Genomic DNA, 17,690 nt, shown 5'->3' with positions numbered 1-17,690 from the left:
CTCTTTCATGCTGATTGGCTCCTCGGGATGTTGTGAGAGAAGAAAAGGCATTAACAAGGACCTCATACTCAACCCAGCAGCAAAAAGGGGAGGGGGAGAGGTGTGGCTGTGACTATTATGAAGCGATCCTGCACTTCTGGATTTGCCACTACGCTACTGCATGCAGGGCTTAAGAAAAACTGCCTGCCAAAAATCCTGCCAAGAAACAGAAGTCAACAGAACAGCTTCACCATGGCATGGAATTTGTATGGCTACATACACAACATACCTTTAAAGCACATGGCTTCCCCCCCCCCAATCCTGGGAACAGTAGCTCTCTGAGGGGTAAACGACAGTTCCCAGGATTAGTTTGGGGAAGTCGCATGCTTTAAATGTATGGGGTATGTCCCATAAAAGTTGTACTCTTTTGCAACAGGCACAGGAGTGGCTTTCAGAAGCCTTTGGTGTCCAGATGGCACTCTTGTCTCCCTCCACCCATTCCCCAGGAGCTTTTGGCTGCCCTAATACAGATGCTGGTGTGTGTTATATCACCACGTCCAGTTTGCATAGCTTGAGACTTTCTGTTCTAGTAGTGCTTTCATCATCCTCTCTGATGGATTAAGCAGGTAGCGCAAGCTCATCAGCAATATGGCACAGCTCAAAAGGGGGGGGTTCTGGAAGAGCCATCGCTCAGTGGCATTTATTGCATCACCTACAGTATTTACATGAGTGTCAAGGCTATTTACAGACATACCATAAAAACAGCTAAAAATTGTTTTAAAAATGGTACATAAACAACTAAAGAAAGGTTTAAAAACCATACAAAACAAACACCTAAAATGTACACCTAAAGCAGAGACTTTTTCATCCAGCTGGAAATGCTTGTTGAAACAAAAACGTCTGCAATTGTTTCCAGACAGTACAAGCAATGGGCACCTGTCATATCTCAAACACGGATCTCGTTCCACAGAACAGAAGCTGCCACACTGAAACCCTTGCTGCGAGCTGCTCCTGCTGTTTTTGGAACTTTAAGGAGAACCTCTCCCGCAGAAGGGGATGCAGTGACCTATGGAGCATCGAAGGGATAAGGAGGTGTCTCAAGTAACCTGGTTAAGCACTAGTTGTTATCAAGAACTCACAAGTTCCCACCGGGGTCAACTCCCAAGTCCAGGGCAATTGACCCTGGCCAGGTACAACCTGTGCTTCCTTTACTAGGGAAGAGTTAAACCAACAACAACCCTGCAAGGTAGGTAGACTGCCCCCCCTTAAACCTGGTCCCCCACTCTGGGCCAAGGGGAAACCCAAAGTGCCAGAAACAGACCTGCCAAGGATTCCAACAGACAAGAGCCAAGAATGCACTCTTTGTCTTGGAGCCTTAAGGCAAAATACCCAAATACACGATTGGCCAAGGTGCTGGATTCAGAGCCAATTCCCCCTAAAATGAACACACACTGGTAAATAAAAGATAGCTTTATTAGAATAAAATATAAGTGCAAAAAGTATAGCAGCAAAATAGTTCCTGAAACCAAACACCCCCAAGAGCTAGGTAAAATGCAGAGAGAGTTCAAATCACAAACAAAAATAACAAAGCTGTCCAGCCTAATCTATACTCACACAAGATTGTAAACCAGCAGAGTAACATCCATCATGGTTCCACATCTCCCCTAGAGATGTACAGCCTGGATAGAAGATGGAACCCCAACATCAGGTAGCACCAAAGAACATTGGGGAACAATGACCTAAACTCTTGGTCCTATTCTTATGGGGAAAAGTCCAGCAACAGCCAAGAATTAATCAGCCAATCAGGGGGTTTTCTGATGATGAAATCTTGTGGAGCTTTCATGCCTAATGGTCACACACATCTCCAGCCTTCCCAGGCCTGTGGCCTTGAAGTACCAGTCTCAGCTGATAAGCAGGTGTTCTTGCTTACTGCCTGATTAACTAAGTTCAGCTGTGAGAACCGACAGTCTCATGTCCTCCCTGAGGCCCTAATTCAGGTAAAAAGCCCCCCCCCAATTCCTTGCCACAGAACCATTTTAGAAACCAGGCGTTCTTGACACCCTGAGCACACAATCTGGGAAGATTCAGGACAGATAAAAGGAAGTACTTCTTTTGCACAGTGCATAGTTAAAATATAGAATTCTTGCTCTGTGCCTAATTAACTAAGTTCAGCTGTGAGAACCAATTGTCTCATGTCCTCCCAGAGGCCCTAATTCAGGCAAGATGTTGCCCCCCACAATTCCTTGCCACAGAATCATGTTAGCTGACAACCTTACAAACCAGGCGTTCTTGACAGTTGTGACCCAAAGTTGGGAAAGGAACCCAGGAGTCCGGCGTCTGTCTGCTGCTCCCAAGACACAAAGCAAAGAGCATCACCCTTGGAAGGTTTAGGATTGCTGGTGGGCTCCAATGAACTCCTGAGAGTGCAGCCTGCAAAGGAACTACCTGGTCCTCATAAACATAGACCTCTCCCCCACTTTACCTGGTGGAGAGGATAACGACTTGGGGTGGCAGGAGGCATCCCGGTGGAGAGTGAGCTGAGAAAAGGAGGCATCTGTCCCAAACATATGTAGTGATAGTGAGTGGGTGTGGCCTCAGGAAGGGACACACCCCTTCTCCCTATGCACCCTGCAAAGCAAGATGGAACAACATATCTGGCTCCTCCTCTTTCAAGGAATCTTGGGAACTGTAGTTCAATGTGGTGGCAAACCTGTTTTCACACGCAGAGCCCTCAACACTCTCCATACACCACAACTCCCAGAGTTCTTTGAGAGAAGGGCCATAATGCATATTAAAAACTGAAGAAGCTGAACTGAACATGGTTTCAAATCTCACCCTTTCAAGTCACAAACTAACTAAGCAGTCTTAGGTAAGTCCCAGCCTTTCAGCCACAGTTTTTCAACTGTAAAATGGGCCTGCTTCAGAAGGCTTTTGGGAGGATAAGTGACCGTTTGAAAAAGCCCATTTACAATTTGTTCGAGAAACAATTATGATGATTAAACACAGAGGGGATGCTTGCTTGCATGTTCCTAATTCCCTTGCCTGCGAAATGCCTGACTCGAAGTCTTATTTACTGGCTTGGATTCCAGCAAGCACACACACAGAGCAAAGAGCTGATAACTTCACCAAGTGCCTTGTCCATGGGACTGTGGGAAATTCACCACCGTAGAAACAATTAGCAGTTTGCAGAAAGGGGTCTCCTTTATCAGGAGTGGAAAAGTCCCTGAGAATGATTAGGGACCACACCTGCTCTGAGCGAAAGCCAGGCTGCATTTGGTGAAAAGGGAAGGTTGTGTCACCTTTATGGCATGCAGAGGAAAAGGAGTTCCTTGCAGGGGAGGGTGCGCATGTGTGTGCATGCCTGCTTTTTAGCTGTGGCTCTGCTGATTTCCTGCAAAGATCATCTGCTTTGCTTATTTCACAGAATTATGGCTGTGAACACAAGGGGGCATCCAACCCAACCTCCGGCCATGAAGGAGGGCTCTGGCTGATTGCAGGCGGGACGGACCCACTGACTCCCAGGCTGATTCAAGCCGATTCAAGGACCATTTTCACTAAAGGAAGGATCTCGTCAGACTCCTTTGCCTGGCAACCTGCAAGGAGCCAGAGTCAGGTGCAGGAGTGGATACAGGGAAGAACTGCCTATGTTCAGTGACAGAAAGAAAATCCTAGCGCAAGTGGCCTGAACGCTGCGCTGACATTCTACATGTGCAGAGAAGTACAGCTGGGGGGAGATGTTGGGGCCCTCTGGGCCCGCCTCCCTATATGGGACCTCAAGGTGCATGGGACCTCAAGGTCACAGCTCCACAGCGGCCCATATGTGCACAGCCAGGTGTGCATAAGAGTCGGCACATGCGCTGTGTCCAGGACCGGTCCTGCTGTTAGGCAGAGGGAGGCCCCTGCCTCGTGTGGCAGATTCTGCAGGGTACGAGAGCAGCCACAGAGGACATCCTCCCTGGCTGTTCCTCCTGAGCCCCCTCCCTCCCCACGGCTTGCTTGTTGTGAGCTCCATGTGCTGCCGGGGCTCTCCTGCCTGGTCGCTTTCATTACCAACAGCACGACTGGGAATGACCCCTGACAGAGGAAGCAGGCAGAGAAGGCGCCAGCCCGGGACACGCACTCCAGCAGGCACTGCACATACACAATTGTTGCTCTGGTCATGTGATTCACACTGGCAACACCACCTGCTGTGGCATTTGTTTGAGCAAGCAGTGAGCAGGTGCCAGGCAGACCGGGGCAGGAAGTGGCAGCAGCGAGATGTTGAGGGACAGGGCTGTGTACGACACATAGCCTATCCTGCACCCCCTAGGCTGGCCTCTTGCCCTCAGGTATAGTGGAAGATCCTGTCCCATTGCCAGTGTCAAAGTAAGGTTCAGCTAACAGTCTGGTCAGCTTCTGTATGTAGGAGGCAGACACCATCAGCAAATGTCTTGGGCTAACCCTGGTACTCCACATTGTTACAGGTTACAGGTCACCTACATGGAGCTTATGTACAGATGTGACCTTGAAAGCATGGAGGTTGGGTGCAGCACAGGGCACAGTCTTGAACCCTCCCCTGATGCATGCATACGTCTAAATGTATTATTATTTATTTATTATTAGATGTATATTTCCTCCAAAGAGCTCAAGGTGGCATCCAAACATGGTTCTTCCACTCCCCATTTTATTCTCACAACAACCCTGTGAGGAAGGTTAGGCTGAAAGACAGTGACTGGCCCAAGGGCACCCAGTAAGCTTCATGGCTGAGCGGGGATTTGAACCCTGGTCTCCCAGGTCCCAGTCTGACACTCTAACCGCTACACCACACCAGCTCTTGTGTTAAACAAATAGCATACCTGCACAGGGAATGTTTGTAAATCTCTCCGTTGAAAGGGGTGTCTTGACATGTATCTCACTACCTTTCCTCACTGGCTAGTAGTAGTCCACACTAGTAGTTCAAGGCACCCCTTCCTTTAAATGCCTCCATGTACATCTCTCTCCCAAAGCAGAGGGTATGGACTGCACCTCAAATTAGACAATAGAAACAAATAGCCCAATACACCCGCATTACTAGAACTGGGATATGTTTGGCCATTCCAGGTGACCTGTTTGTTGAGCATTCATTCTGATTTGCTTGCACAATGCAAGCGTGGAAGTTAGACAATGTCTGGTCTTAATTGAGCAATCATTCTGATTTGTTTGCGGGAAGGTTATGTGACAGAAATGAGCATTTGTCCTGCATTCATCCTGCTTTGCTCCCAGGATGTTTATATGTCTTCCCATTAATCTGTAGTGCACCCTACTCTTTCAGCACAGTTCCCTGTCACTTTCCAAACTGCCAAAGTCTGATCATTCTTTTGAAGTGGAATTGTTGCTCCAGGGCAACAGAGCCCTTTCATCCACTTTAATTGCACAAACCTAAAGTTCCAGCATGCGCTTGAATCCCTCCTGCAAAGCTGTAACAGTCTGGAGGCACCTTTTGACACCTTATGGCCAAAACTCCACCTAGGCTGCTAATCTCATAGCAGACCCCAGCACAGAACAAGCCACAGAACCTAGAGACTGTTTGGACAAGGAGGTTCCATTGGGCCCTTCCCACCTCTGGCTGGAATGTGGGAGAGTCTGTGCAGAGATGCACACGTGCCCATTGACTTAGGGGCCCTGCATAGCTTTCCACGCAGCCGCTCATTCCTTCCAGGGGCTGGGCAACAGAAGGGCTTCAGGCAAACGCTGGCCACAGGCAGGTGAGAATAGGGTTGTGGCATGCTTTATGAGGTAGAACTGCAGAACAAACCACGCGTTGCTCAGATCCATGCAGCTTCCCTGCGGGACGGCATTTAAACAAATTGTCCTCAGAGGTGCAAATAAGCTCAGGAAATTTGCATTATTTGGACATAAACTCCAGCAGGAGGCAAATATCCAGCCGGTTCCTTCACCAGAGTTGAACAAAGCTGAGGAGGGAGAACAAGCCTGGGAGGAGGGCATGCCTCAGGTGGGCAGGGGAGGATGAAGACCGTGCTCCTACACCTTGAACTGCTGTCACAGAAGAGGAGATGTCACCTTGTTCTACAAGGCACAGCTTCCTTCTTCTACATGACTAGTCACCTGCCCACCCTCCTCCTTTTCTTACGTTGATATCCCACCTTCCTCCCATCATGGAACAAAAGGCCTTTGCACACATTCAGCCATGGCAAATCCCAGTCCCACCCCCCATTCCCGCCCCAAAGGCCACTCACACTCAGTTTCCATCGCCATATAGGAAGCTACCTTATCCTAAGTCAGACTGTCGGCCCCTCTAGCTCAGAACTGTCTACACTAACTGGCAGTGACTGTCCAAGGTTTCAGACAGTGGACATTCCCAGCCCATCCTGGAGATGCTATGGATGAGATCTGGGACCTTTTCCATGCAAAGCAGGTGCTCTACCACTGAGCTGTGGCCCTTCCTAGATATGTATGAGACACATGCTTGCAAACACAAGTTTGTCTCCACCATGCTTTTCAAGTGCACCTTAAGGCGGCAGTCCTAGAATCCTAGACATGCTTACCTGGGAGTAAGCCCTGGTTCTTGCTCACCTGCACAAACTGCCGCGGAAAGAGCCCCACCCGGCCATCCAGCTCTCCCTGCAGCCACCCTTCTTCAGGGCCCAGCTGCACCTTGTGGATGATGTCACCAGCAGTGATCTTCAGCTCATCGCCCAACTGCCCCTCAAAGTCCACCAAGACCAAGACCTCTGAAGGACAAAGGAAGAGCAGCAGAAATAAGCTTTCCCCAAAACATCGGCGGCATCACTTCAACAAAGACAACTATGGGTGCTTCCAGATGACCTGTTTATTGAGCATTCATCCTGATTTGTTTGCAGGGAGGCTAGATGATGTTGCATCCAAGCAAGTGCTATCCCACAAATCCAATCTTTTGGACAAGGGGGGTTGTTGCACAAGAGCTCTTGATCTACTATAATTGCACAACCTGAATTTGCTGGAATGTGATTGAATCCCAATGAAAAATAGTGACGGTCTGGAAGTGCCCAAAGACTCTTGTGGCACCTAGATACCCTAAATGACTGTGCCCTAGAACAGTTGGTCATGGAACCAACAAGAGGGGCAGCAACCCTGGACTTAAATCTTAAGTGGCACCCAGGACTTGGTGTGAAATGTAAGCATTCACGTTGTCAAACCAATAGGGAGCAGTGACCATAGTGCTAGTAAATTAAACATATAGGTAAATGGCTAACTGCCAAGAAAACCCAATAAGGTCACTTTCGACTTTAAAATAGGAAACTTTCAAAAAATGAGGCGATTGGGAAAAAGAAAGTCAAAGGACAGAGTCAAGAGGGTCAGATCACTCCAAAATGCTTGGGAGTTGCTTAAAAACACAATATTAGAAGCTCAACTGGGGTGTATACTACAGATCTGGAAAGGTACTACCAGGGCCCAGATGATGCCGGCATGGTTAATGAGCAGAGTAAAAGAAGCTACTAGAGGCAGGAAGGCTTCCTTCAAAAAATGGAAGTCTTTTCCAAATGAGGAAAATAAAAAGAAATACAAACTCTGGCAAAAGAAATGTAAGAAAGTAACAAGGGATGTTAAAAAAGAATTTGAGGAACACATTGCTAAAAATAAAAATCAACAACAAAAAAACATTTTAATACATTCAAAGGAGGAGACCATCTAGACAGGCAGTTGGATCCTTGGATGACAAGGGAGTCAAACGTGTGCTAAAGCAGGATAAGGAGATTGAAGAGAAACAAAATGAATTCTGTGCCTGAAGTGCAGGAAGGGAGTCTGAGGAACTGAGGCAGATAAACAGCGGTGATGAGAGATGAAGTCCTAGACTTAATAGACAACTGACATATTGCCGGGTCCAGATAGTATACACCCATCTCAAAAAACTCAAATGAGATATAGCTGATCTTGTAACAAAAATATGTAAATTGTCGCTCAGATCTGCCACTATACCTGAGGACTGGAAAGTGGCCAATGTAACGCCAATATTTTAAAAGTGGATACTAGAAATTACAGGCCAGTTAGCTTAATGTCTGTCCCAGGAAAACGGATAGAAAGCATTGTTAAAGATAAAATATCCAAGCAAGTAGAAAAACAAGCCTTGCTGAAGCAGAGTCAGCATGGCTTCTACAAGTAGATCCTATCTCACTAGGGTTGCCATATCCCAGTTCCACAAATCCGGGCAGGCTAATTTGCATATTATGCAAATATTTGCATATTAATATTTGGACTGTCCAGTTGTTTTGTTTTTGTGCCTAGGAATTACCACCAAAAACTGGGGAAAGATGTGAGAAATCTTTTTTTTTTTAATTTACATTTTCAGCCTTAAATGCCTAGACTCTATTTTCCAACACTATGGAATATTTATTGATTGATTAAGAGGATTTATACCCTGCCCTTCTGCTGTTAAAAACAGAGCTCAGCACAGCTTACAAATATAATAAAAACAATAAAAATACACAATCAATATAAAAACACAATACTGTAAAAACACAAAATAGCAACAAACATAAAGTAAGTCAGGGCACCAGTCCGGTTAACCATTACATATATGATATATTTCAGAGATGTGGTGGGTGGAGAAAAACAAGAAGCCAACATGTTAGAAAAGGAGTCTTTCACACCACATGCTCAGTTCTAAATACTGTAGCAGCAAGTTTTACAAGTTCCTCCAGTATTCCACTGGTGCAGGCACTCAGACATTCAAAGTATCTGTATGTTTCTTAGGTTTTATAAAAGCGAGCTTTGCTTAACTCAAAATTTCTTCTCCCTTTGATCAACCACATCTACACAGGTTTAACCTCCCTACTCAAAATGAAACTGGGCCTGGAAGTGTGCAACAGCCCCACACATACCTTGCTAATTAGATTACCAATGCCAGGATGTCTGTCTTAGCGACTACTCTCCTGCTCCCCCCCCCCACCGGGCATCATGAAACACCCAGTCCTGGATGTGAAAGTTGGACAGTGAAAAAAGCAGATAAGGGAAAAAATCAACTCATTTGAAACGTGGTGTTGGAGGAGAGCTTTGTGGATACCATGGACTGCAAAAAAGACCAATAATTGGGTGTTAGAACAAGTTAAACCAGAACTGTCACTAGAAACTAAAATGATGAAACTGAGGTTGTCATACTTTGGACACATAATGAGAAGACATGATTCACTAGAAAAGAGAACAATGCTGGGGAAAAAAGAAGGGAGTAGAAAAAGAGGAAGGCCAAACAAGAGATGGATTGATTCCATAAAGGAAGCCACGGGCCTGAACTTACAAGATGGTACATGACAGATGCTCTTGGAGGTCGCTGATTCATAGGGTCGCCATAAGTCATAGTCGACTTGGAGGCACATAACAACAACAACCTCTTCAAAGTACTGATAAGCCTCTTGTTTTAACTAAAATAATAATTATAAATTCTTGCTCTTATCACTAGTGGGAGTTAATTATCTTGCATATGCCCATAGTAAATTTTCAGATACTTTCAGACCCTCAGCAATTTTCAAGTGGTCTATGTAGAAGAATGGTTTGGGAACCCCTGGTATAAGACATCTGCTTATGTCCCTATGCTGCTGTCTCCCCTCATTTAGGTGACTGGGATGCATGCATGTGGACATACCTCCTTACAGTTATGGAAAGCGATTCTTAATAATAAGTCTCCAGACACAAAGTTACATAGGTATTTATCAGTTGTTTAGTAGAAAATTCAGAAGTGCAGAGTCCCTTCATGATAGTTGCAGCCACGTACACCCTTTTTTGCTCCTGGATTAAGAATGAGATCTTTGTTAATGCATTCTCTCACAACAACAAACATCTCTAGGAGCCAATCAGCATGTAAGTGGAGAGCGTTAGCAACTGAGAAGAGTCTTCTCAGTGGCTGACTCACCTCCTTTCACTCTGATTGGCTCCAATCAGCAGGAAAGGCAACGAAGCATATTAGAAGACTCTTCTCAGTGACTAACACACTCCCTTTTCATGCTGACTGTAGGATGCTTGGAGACATAGGGATCCTGCTCCCAAAAAAGCACAGGGACTAAGACCCCCTGGGCGACTACACTCCTGGTGCTTATGGACAGGACCATAAAATATTTAGTGACGTGCAAGTTCAATATTATTTATTAAGTGTGTTTAGGATTACACTGATGGCATCCCCAAATATGTACTTTCACACAGACTTTGGTTTTCCATAACACAATGTTTGTTCAAGCCTCCACACTTGGGGGGGGGCACTACTTGCACACCCCTTCCATAAGCACATCAAAGTTGGATACACACCTGAACCAAGACCCAGACAACAAGACACTCAAAACAAAAAGGTAATTACAGTGGCTGAGTACATCTTGTACAGTGGTTATACTGACTGGGCAGCCACTGTCCTTCATATTTTACAAAATACTTTTTCCTATACAAAGATTAAATTTCTGTGTATGAAAAAGTAATATATGAAGTGGTCTCAATAGTGAGAAAAGTAAACAAGTGAATGGTGATCCAAATGTTTTTCATTCTCACGTTATGAAGTTAGCTGCCAAATGATGTATCACCTTCCCTACGCATGCAGCGTAGACTGAAAAAACAGCACCCAAGCCACCATTCAATACGTGCACATGTTCTTTCCAACATGAATCTACAGGTCTCAAAAAGTAATGTGTGACAAAGTCCTCATACACCTTATAACATGTCTCAAACATGGTCTCTTGTTCTACCAGCATGCCTTCACACCATCACTTTGCCAAAACATAAGGATAGGTAAATTGCTTTTAGGGAGGTTCACAATTATGATTTCCTATTTATTTAATGTAAAAATATTTAAAATACATAAAAACAGCCAGGGGAAGATATTGGAGAAATATAAAATAAACACAAATTTAAAAAAGGGGGAGGTGAAGATACCTTAAATGTGCTACTCACCATCTCTCAGCCTATCCTCCCCTCAGGATGAAAACAACGGAAAACCATGACCACCCCCAGGAAGAAGGGCACACTTAAAATGTAGAGGAAAAAATCATCTACAACCATAGTGTGAAATCAAATACTTATTGGGACACAGTATGAAGAAATATTTATATAAACATGACTCTCAAATATGTTTATGAATTACACAATCTGTAAATATATTTATAGTGCAATCCGATGTTTGTTTACTCAGAAGCAAGTCCCAATGTATTCAATGGGGCTTACTCAAACTGGGAAGTGTGCAGAGAACTACAGCCTCAAGTGATAAGGAACTTGTTCTTTCAACTTGTTCTTTTAAGTTGAGACCTTATCCCAGTCTGAGTCTGTGTTGGAATTGCTTTTTACTATATTTTTAAGCCTTTTCTTTTTTTAAAAAAAGATGTTTTTTTAAAGCTTTTAAAAATATTTTCAAAGATGTTTTAATATATTTTAAAGTCTGTTTTTTATGATGTTTTAAAGTGCTTTTAGTGCTTTTGTTTGCCGCCCTGGGCTCCTACTGGGAGGAAGGGCGGGATATAAATCAAATAATAAATAAACTTCATTCACCCAACCCAAAATTCAGAATCATGCCCCTTTAGACTGTTTTCCAACTGTTTATTCTTGCTTTATGGTTATTGGATTTTAAAGGGATTTATTTCCTATTGTGAGTTGCCTTGGTTTCCCAACCCTACCTCACAGGGTTGTTGGAAAGACTCCATACACACACTGCAGATGTATAAATACATACAGCCCATATAATAGTTTATTGTCAAACCAGTTGGTCATTGCAGAAAAATCAGTATTAGTTTTTTAAAAAATCAGTATTAGTTTCCTACAGAATAGAAACTGTAATACCTGCCTACTTGCTTTAAAATAGGACTGGAAGGGGACAGAAATAGTTAGAACACAAACAATTCTTTCTTACATTCACTCCAAAGTCCCATTAATTTACAGCACATTCATAACCATGTCTACTCAAAAGTAAGTCCTATTGAATTCAATGGGATTTACTCTGGGCATATGGGATTAGCATGCTTTTACCCCCACAAAAGCAAGTATTGGGAAGGTTTTGAAAACACTGCCCAGGATCTGACTCCTGCACACAAGAGGAAAAAAAGCTGAAATGTATATACTTACCCAATTTATGAGATTTTCAGATAAACGGGGGGGGGGACCACAATTTTCTGGCATTGCAATGAGGTTTTCTAGACACTGCACTGGTCAACCAAACTGGCTTCACACTGATTGGCTGCATTCCTGAACAGGCGGGGTTAGACTGAGCTATGGAGTGCTATACAGGTCAGATTTGTTGTAAAAAAAGATTTAACAGTGAGGGGTGGCTGACATTTTTATGTATATATCGAGAACCGGACCACCTAGAAACTTAATTTTTTTAAAAATTAAAGCTGAGAATCCGGACCACCTAAGGGGCTAAACGGGTGCCGGGTGGCATGAAAAGAATCCAGGTATAACCCGGCTAACCGGGCAATATGGCAACCCTATATCTCACTAACTTGAGTTCCTTGTCAACAAGCATCTAGAAAGAGGTGAGCCAGTTGACATAGTGTACTTGGATGTTCACAAAACTTTTAAAAGGTACCATACCAAAACCTCCTGGGTAGGCTTAGCAGTCATGGAATAAGGGAGGAGGTTCTCTTGTGAATCAGGAACTGGTCAAGCAGCAGGAAGCAGAGAGTAGGAAAAAATGGACAATTCTTGCAATGGAGGGTTGTAGAAAGTGGAATCCCCCAAAGGTTGGTATTGGGATCTGTGCTTGTTCATAAAAAAATAGATTGTAAAGAGCTCCAAAAGGATCTCTCCAAATGAAGTAAATGGGCGGTAAAATAGCAAATGAAATGAACAAATGTAAAGTGAACAATGAACATATGAACAAATGTAAAATGACACGTCAGTGCAAAAAAAAAAACTTAATTGCAGGAACGAGACCTTGGGGTCACAGTGATGTCGACCCAGTGAGCGGCAGCTGTGAAAAAGGCAAATTCCATGCTAGGGATCATTAGGAAAGATACTGAAAACAAAACTGCTGATATCGTAATCCTGTTATACAAATCTATGGTGTGATCGCATTTGGAATATTGTGTACAGTTCTGGTTGCCTCGCCTCAAAAAGGATATTGTAGACTTGGAAAAGATTCAAAAAAGGGCAACCAAAATGGAGCAGCCCCCTTTGAGGAAAGGTTAAGCTATGGAACTTGGTTCCCAAGGAGGCAGTGATGACCACCAACTTGGACAGTTTTAAAAAAGGATTAGACAGATCCTTGGAGGATAACAATACAAAGGCTACTAGCCACAATGGCTCTGCTCTTTCTCCACAGTCGGAGACAGTATGCTTCTGAATACCAGTTTCTGGAAACCACAGGGAAAGGGGAAGTGCTCTTGTCCCTGCTTGCTGGCTTCCCATTGGGGCACCTGGTTGGCCACTGTGAGAACAGGATGCTGGACTAGATGGGCCACTGACCAGATCCAGCAGGCTCTTCTATGTTCTTCACGTTTAACAAATTTATTATGGAATAACCAGCCTTTGCCAACCTGGTGCCCTCATCTGAAATCCACTTTGTCAGATGTATGAAGCAAAATATTTGTATGCAAGAATGTAAAGGAGAAAATAGTAGGGTCGTATCCAACTAAGTTTTACTTAGCACAGACACCTTTTACAACAGTAGATTGGTGATAATTTACTATTGCTGAGAATATTGTATTAATGCCTGCAGTGGGGGCAGAGAGCCAGCTGGGGCTGATGGGAGTTGTAGACCAAAATATATGGAGGGCACCAGGTTGGCAAAGGCTTTAACCCTCAGGCCCCCTTTTCCTAGCAGGGGACTAGTGTTTCCTTCCCTTGTCCCAGAGGAAGATTCTTCACAGTGTTGTCAGGCTGGACCCCCTTCCATAAAGCAGCATTGGCCAACCAGTAGCTGGTGGATCAACCTCTAGCCGGCCCCCAAGCAACTTTATCTGAGCTCCAGATGGTGCATTCCTTTCTCCCAGTGCTGGAATCACTGGGACCGTCATTAAATCCACAAGCCCTACTTTTGGGCTCCTTCTAATGTTAGCTGAATCACACACATACTCTGCCCTCCCATCCCCTTCTAAAAACAGTGGCCACAATGGATGAGGGTCATCACAAAGTAAAAAAGGCTAGCCAGACGCTCCTATTAAATTCAAGAACCAAATATACATTGGATCTGGGTCAAGAAAGCAAAGCAGAGCTGGAGGCCAGGGCAAGTTCCTTGGCCAGGGACAGAGCCGCAGGGAGACATGGCTTGGTGGAGTGGGTTAGGGAGCAAGGGGGCCCTTGAATAGAGGTAGAGGGGTCAATTATGCACCCTGGAGACTTTAAAACTGTAGCTAAGGGAGGGGCATAAAAATAGGGGCCATCAAGCATCCCCCCACCAGCCTCCTGCAATTAAAGTACTATTTCCTTTCTGTCCTAATTGTTGTTATGTGCCTCCAAGTCGACTACGACTTATGGCGACCCTATGAATCAGTGACCTCCAAGAGCATCTGTCATGAACCACCCTGTTCAGATCTTGTAAGTTCAGGTCTGTGGCTTCCTTTATGGAATCAATCCATCACTTCCTTGGCCTTCCTCTTTTTCTACTCCCTTCTGTTTTTCCCAGCATTATTGTCTTTTCCAGTGAATCACGTCTTCTCATTATGTGTCCAAAGGATGATAACCTCAGTTTCATCATTTTAGCTTCTAGTGATAGTTCTGGTTTAATTTGTTCTAACACCCAATTATTTGTCTTTTTCGCAGCCCATGGTATGCACAAAGCTCTCCTCCAACACCACATTTCAAATGCGTTGATTTTTCTCTTATCCGCTTTTTTCACTGTCCAACTTTCACATCCATACATAGAAATCGGGAATACCATGGTCTGAATGATCCTGACTTTAGTGTTTAGTAATACATCTTTGCATTTGAGGACCATTTCTAGTTCTCTCATAGCGACCCTCCCCAGTCCTAGCCTTCTTCTGATTTCTTGACTATTGTCTCCATTTTGGTTAATGACTGTGGCGAGGTATTGATAATCCTTGACAAGTTTAATGTCCTAATTATGCATTATTTTATTTATTTATTTATTAAAATGTATATACTGCTTGATTGTAACAAAACCTCTATGCGATATACAAGAAATATTAAAATTATCAATAAAAACAGTTAAAAACAAGTCATTAAAAATTTAACAGTCAATTAAAATCAGCAGGCACTGAAAAGAATACAGTGAAGGTGCTTGCCTGATGTCAATAGGCAGGGAGTTCCAAAATGTAGGTGCTGCCACACACTAAAATAATAGTAACATCAATAACAATACCATCAGTAACAATAAAGTCTAATTTATGAAATTTTGCTCTGAGGCCACAGGGATAATGTGTGCCTAGTACTACACACACACACAGAGCAAGTGCAGTTTCATCCCTTCATGGGATGCCAGTCTCATTATAAGGTTTAGAAGCTTAAAATGCTGACAACAACAACAATCCAAATCCCAGGAATACACACACTTTTTTTATTGCCCTTCCTCTTTCACTAATATTAAGCTCATCTATTTTACAAAAAGAATGTCCATTAAATAATGGAACTGCCAGCATCAAGTTTTTGGATCAGTCATAGTATTCACGGGAAATGTGACTCTACATAACTGTGCTGTGTTGCACCACTGACTTCAGAGGTGGTGCCCTATGGCGCTGGTGCAGCCTGTGTACGATTTCTGTTACATATAAATCCATGCAGTAAAGAAATCATCCCAGCCCTGCGGGACTCAAAGGTGGCCCCTGAAACCTACCCATGGTGGCTGCCTCCTCAGTTTGCTATTGTTTCCCTCTGCATGTATCCAGCCTGCTGTGCTTTTCTGGGAAAAGTGGGAGAAGGAAGCCAGGCGCTCCCTTTATGATGAAGCACGGTGAGAAGACCAGTCAGGACAAGCCTGGCTGGTGCGCACGGAAGGGAGGGACGGGCCCAGACTAGGCAAACAGGTGAGGCGGCTTCTTGAGAGAGTCGAGGAAGGAGCAGGGAGGGCTCCAGGCTGTCATCAGGCAGGCCAGGCCAGTGGGTTTGCTTGCCACAAACAGATTGGCAGAGCCCAGCTGTGGCAAGAGGGTACCACTGTAAGTGGAGGGCTGCAGTAAGGGGTCCTGGTAGATGTGCTGATGTCATGAAGGGGGATTCACACAGTTTCAAAATGAATAATCGAAAGAGCATCCTGGTAAAGATCATGGGCTATGTGCTGGTCAAGTCTTTTATTCACATCTCTCTGCAGCCATGAACATCCTAGGGGGCCTTAGGCAGGCATACCTCCGTCTCTGTCAGCCTCAATGCTGCCTTCCTATCTGTAAAATGGGTGTATGAAAACTGGTGTCTCTAAGAAGGCTGTTGTAAGGATTACTTATTATTTCCATAGTGCCTCCGTGTGGCAGAGCACCCTAAGCAAAACAAGAAGATCCTGCCATGTGTAGCTTACAATCTAAATGTCACTAAGGGGAGAGGAAAGACAGAAGCACATGTGACTGGAAAGGTGAGACAACACACGTGAAGTCTGTAAAATGCTCAAAAACTGCTATATAAATCCTGTTGTGTTGTATGGCTCAGTTTCTTTTGTGTCTTTCCAGCCACAGAGCATTTGCCATGTTTAAAAATTAAAAAGAAGCAGTGGAGTTCGTTCAGCCCCAGCTTGAAGTCAGACCCTTTGACCTGACAGCTGTTTGGGAGCTGGTTGTGGCTACTCAATAGGAAGGTGAAGCCCTCTGTGCATGTTCAGGGTTGCTCTCTTCTGTATTGATTTCCAGCTTTGCTAATATAAAAATACCAGATGTATCTTCGCTGCTGTTGCCTTTCACAATGAACCTGTGTGTGTCACTCAATGCTGGAGATAGATCTAGAGAATTGCTGGAGTTTACATTTTAAAAAAACTGGGCAATCAGCCATGGTGTGTTTCTTCATCCCACCATCCCTAGGTGGAATCTGAAACCTCCAGAGCAGCTAGGAGAGCCTGATATGTTGTGTCTGCTATTTCTTCCCACGCCATATCTTAAGGCTGACTTAATTGCAGATTTTATGGCTTTAGGACCCAGCCAGTAGGCCCCCTGCCCCCCTTTTGATTAACACTCAACCTGATGAAGATTTCTGGAGAACTTGAAAGCTTGCTCACTATTCTGTGTGACTTAGTTTGCAGGTGGGTCACTGAAATATCACAAACAGTTGGCAACAGTTTGCTTGTTTATTTATTGATTTTTTCCTGGAAAGGTAAATCCAGATTGAATTGGGGGCAGGGGGGGAGATGCAGGATTTTGATGCCAATTACATTGTGCGGACACTGCAACAAACAAACAAACTTGCATGCAGGAGGAGCACCAATCCCATAATAAACCTTGTGTTTTTTTCTTATGGGCTAAAACAGCTACCTTTTTGTGTGTCTCTCTACCTGATTTGTTGTTTGGTACTTAGATACGTTCGTAAGGCTAAATTACAAAGAAACCACAGTGCTGAACTTTGAGGCACAAATTTTAGCACTGCACAGCGGCTCTCAGGCACCACTCGGGCATTGCCCCCAAAGAGGAAATGTATCACAAAAAAAGGACAAAATTTAATTTTTTATACAAAAAATCCTAATTTGCATATCCTAATTTATATGTATAACTGCACATTTAGATACAGTAACTATAATTTAAATAGAAATATAGTGCATCTCAATCTGGTGGGGAAAGCTGTGACCAGGTGAGCTATGTGTCCCTGCTGAGTCTGCTGTCCAAGCGCTCTGTGTGGATGGGCAGCTCCAAGGCAACCCT

General features: G+C 44.2%; 1 protein-coding gene across 11 annotated transcripts in view; it reads right to left on the bottom strand.

Moving 5' to 3' along the window:
* LOC133370315 (CD2-associated protein-like) overlaps positions 1–15,770 on the bottom strand; it is a 51,731-nt gene extending 35,961 nt beyond the window's left edge. For 3 of the 11 annotated variants that reach the window (XM_061596469.1, XM_061596472.1, XM_061596473.1), the window contains exons 1-2: positions 15,692–15,769; positions 6,532–6,689 (exon numbers count right to left, since the gene is read on the bottom strand). In XM_061596469.1, the coding sequence (XP_061452453.1) occupies positions 6,532–6,689; positions 15,692–15,695 (162 nt within the window). In that variant the 5' untranslated portion in view covers positions 15,696–15,769. Of the gene's footprint in view, positions 1–1,593; positions 1,672–2,250; positions 2,430–2,461; positions 2,588–6,531; positions 6,690–15,691 lie in introns of those variants that run through there. The other 8 variants (XM_061596467.1, XM_061596468.1, XM_061596476.1 and 5 more) reach the window with 7 other exon arrangements.
* Positions 15,771–17,690: the final 1,920 nt, after the last annotated feature.

The sequence above is a fragment of the Rhineura floridana genome, chromosome 15, assembly GCF_030035675.1.
Source record: "Rhineura floridana isolate rRhiFlo1 chromosome 15, rRhiFlo1.hap2, whole genome shotgun sequence".
NCBI classification, from domain to species: domain Eukaryota; kingdom Metazoa; phylum Chordata; class Lepidosauria; order Squamata; family Rhineuridae; genus Rhineura; species Rhineura floridana.
This window is presented reverse-complemented; position numbering and strand designations above follow the sequence as displayed.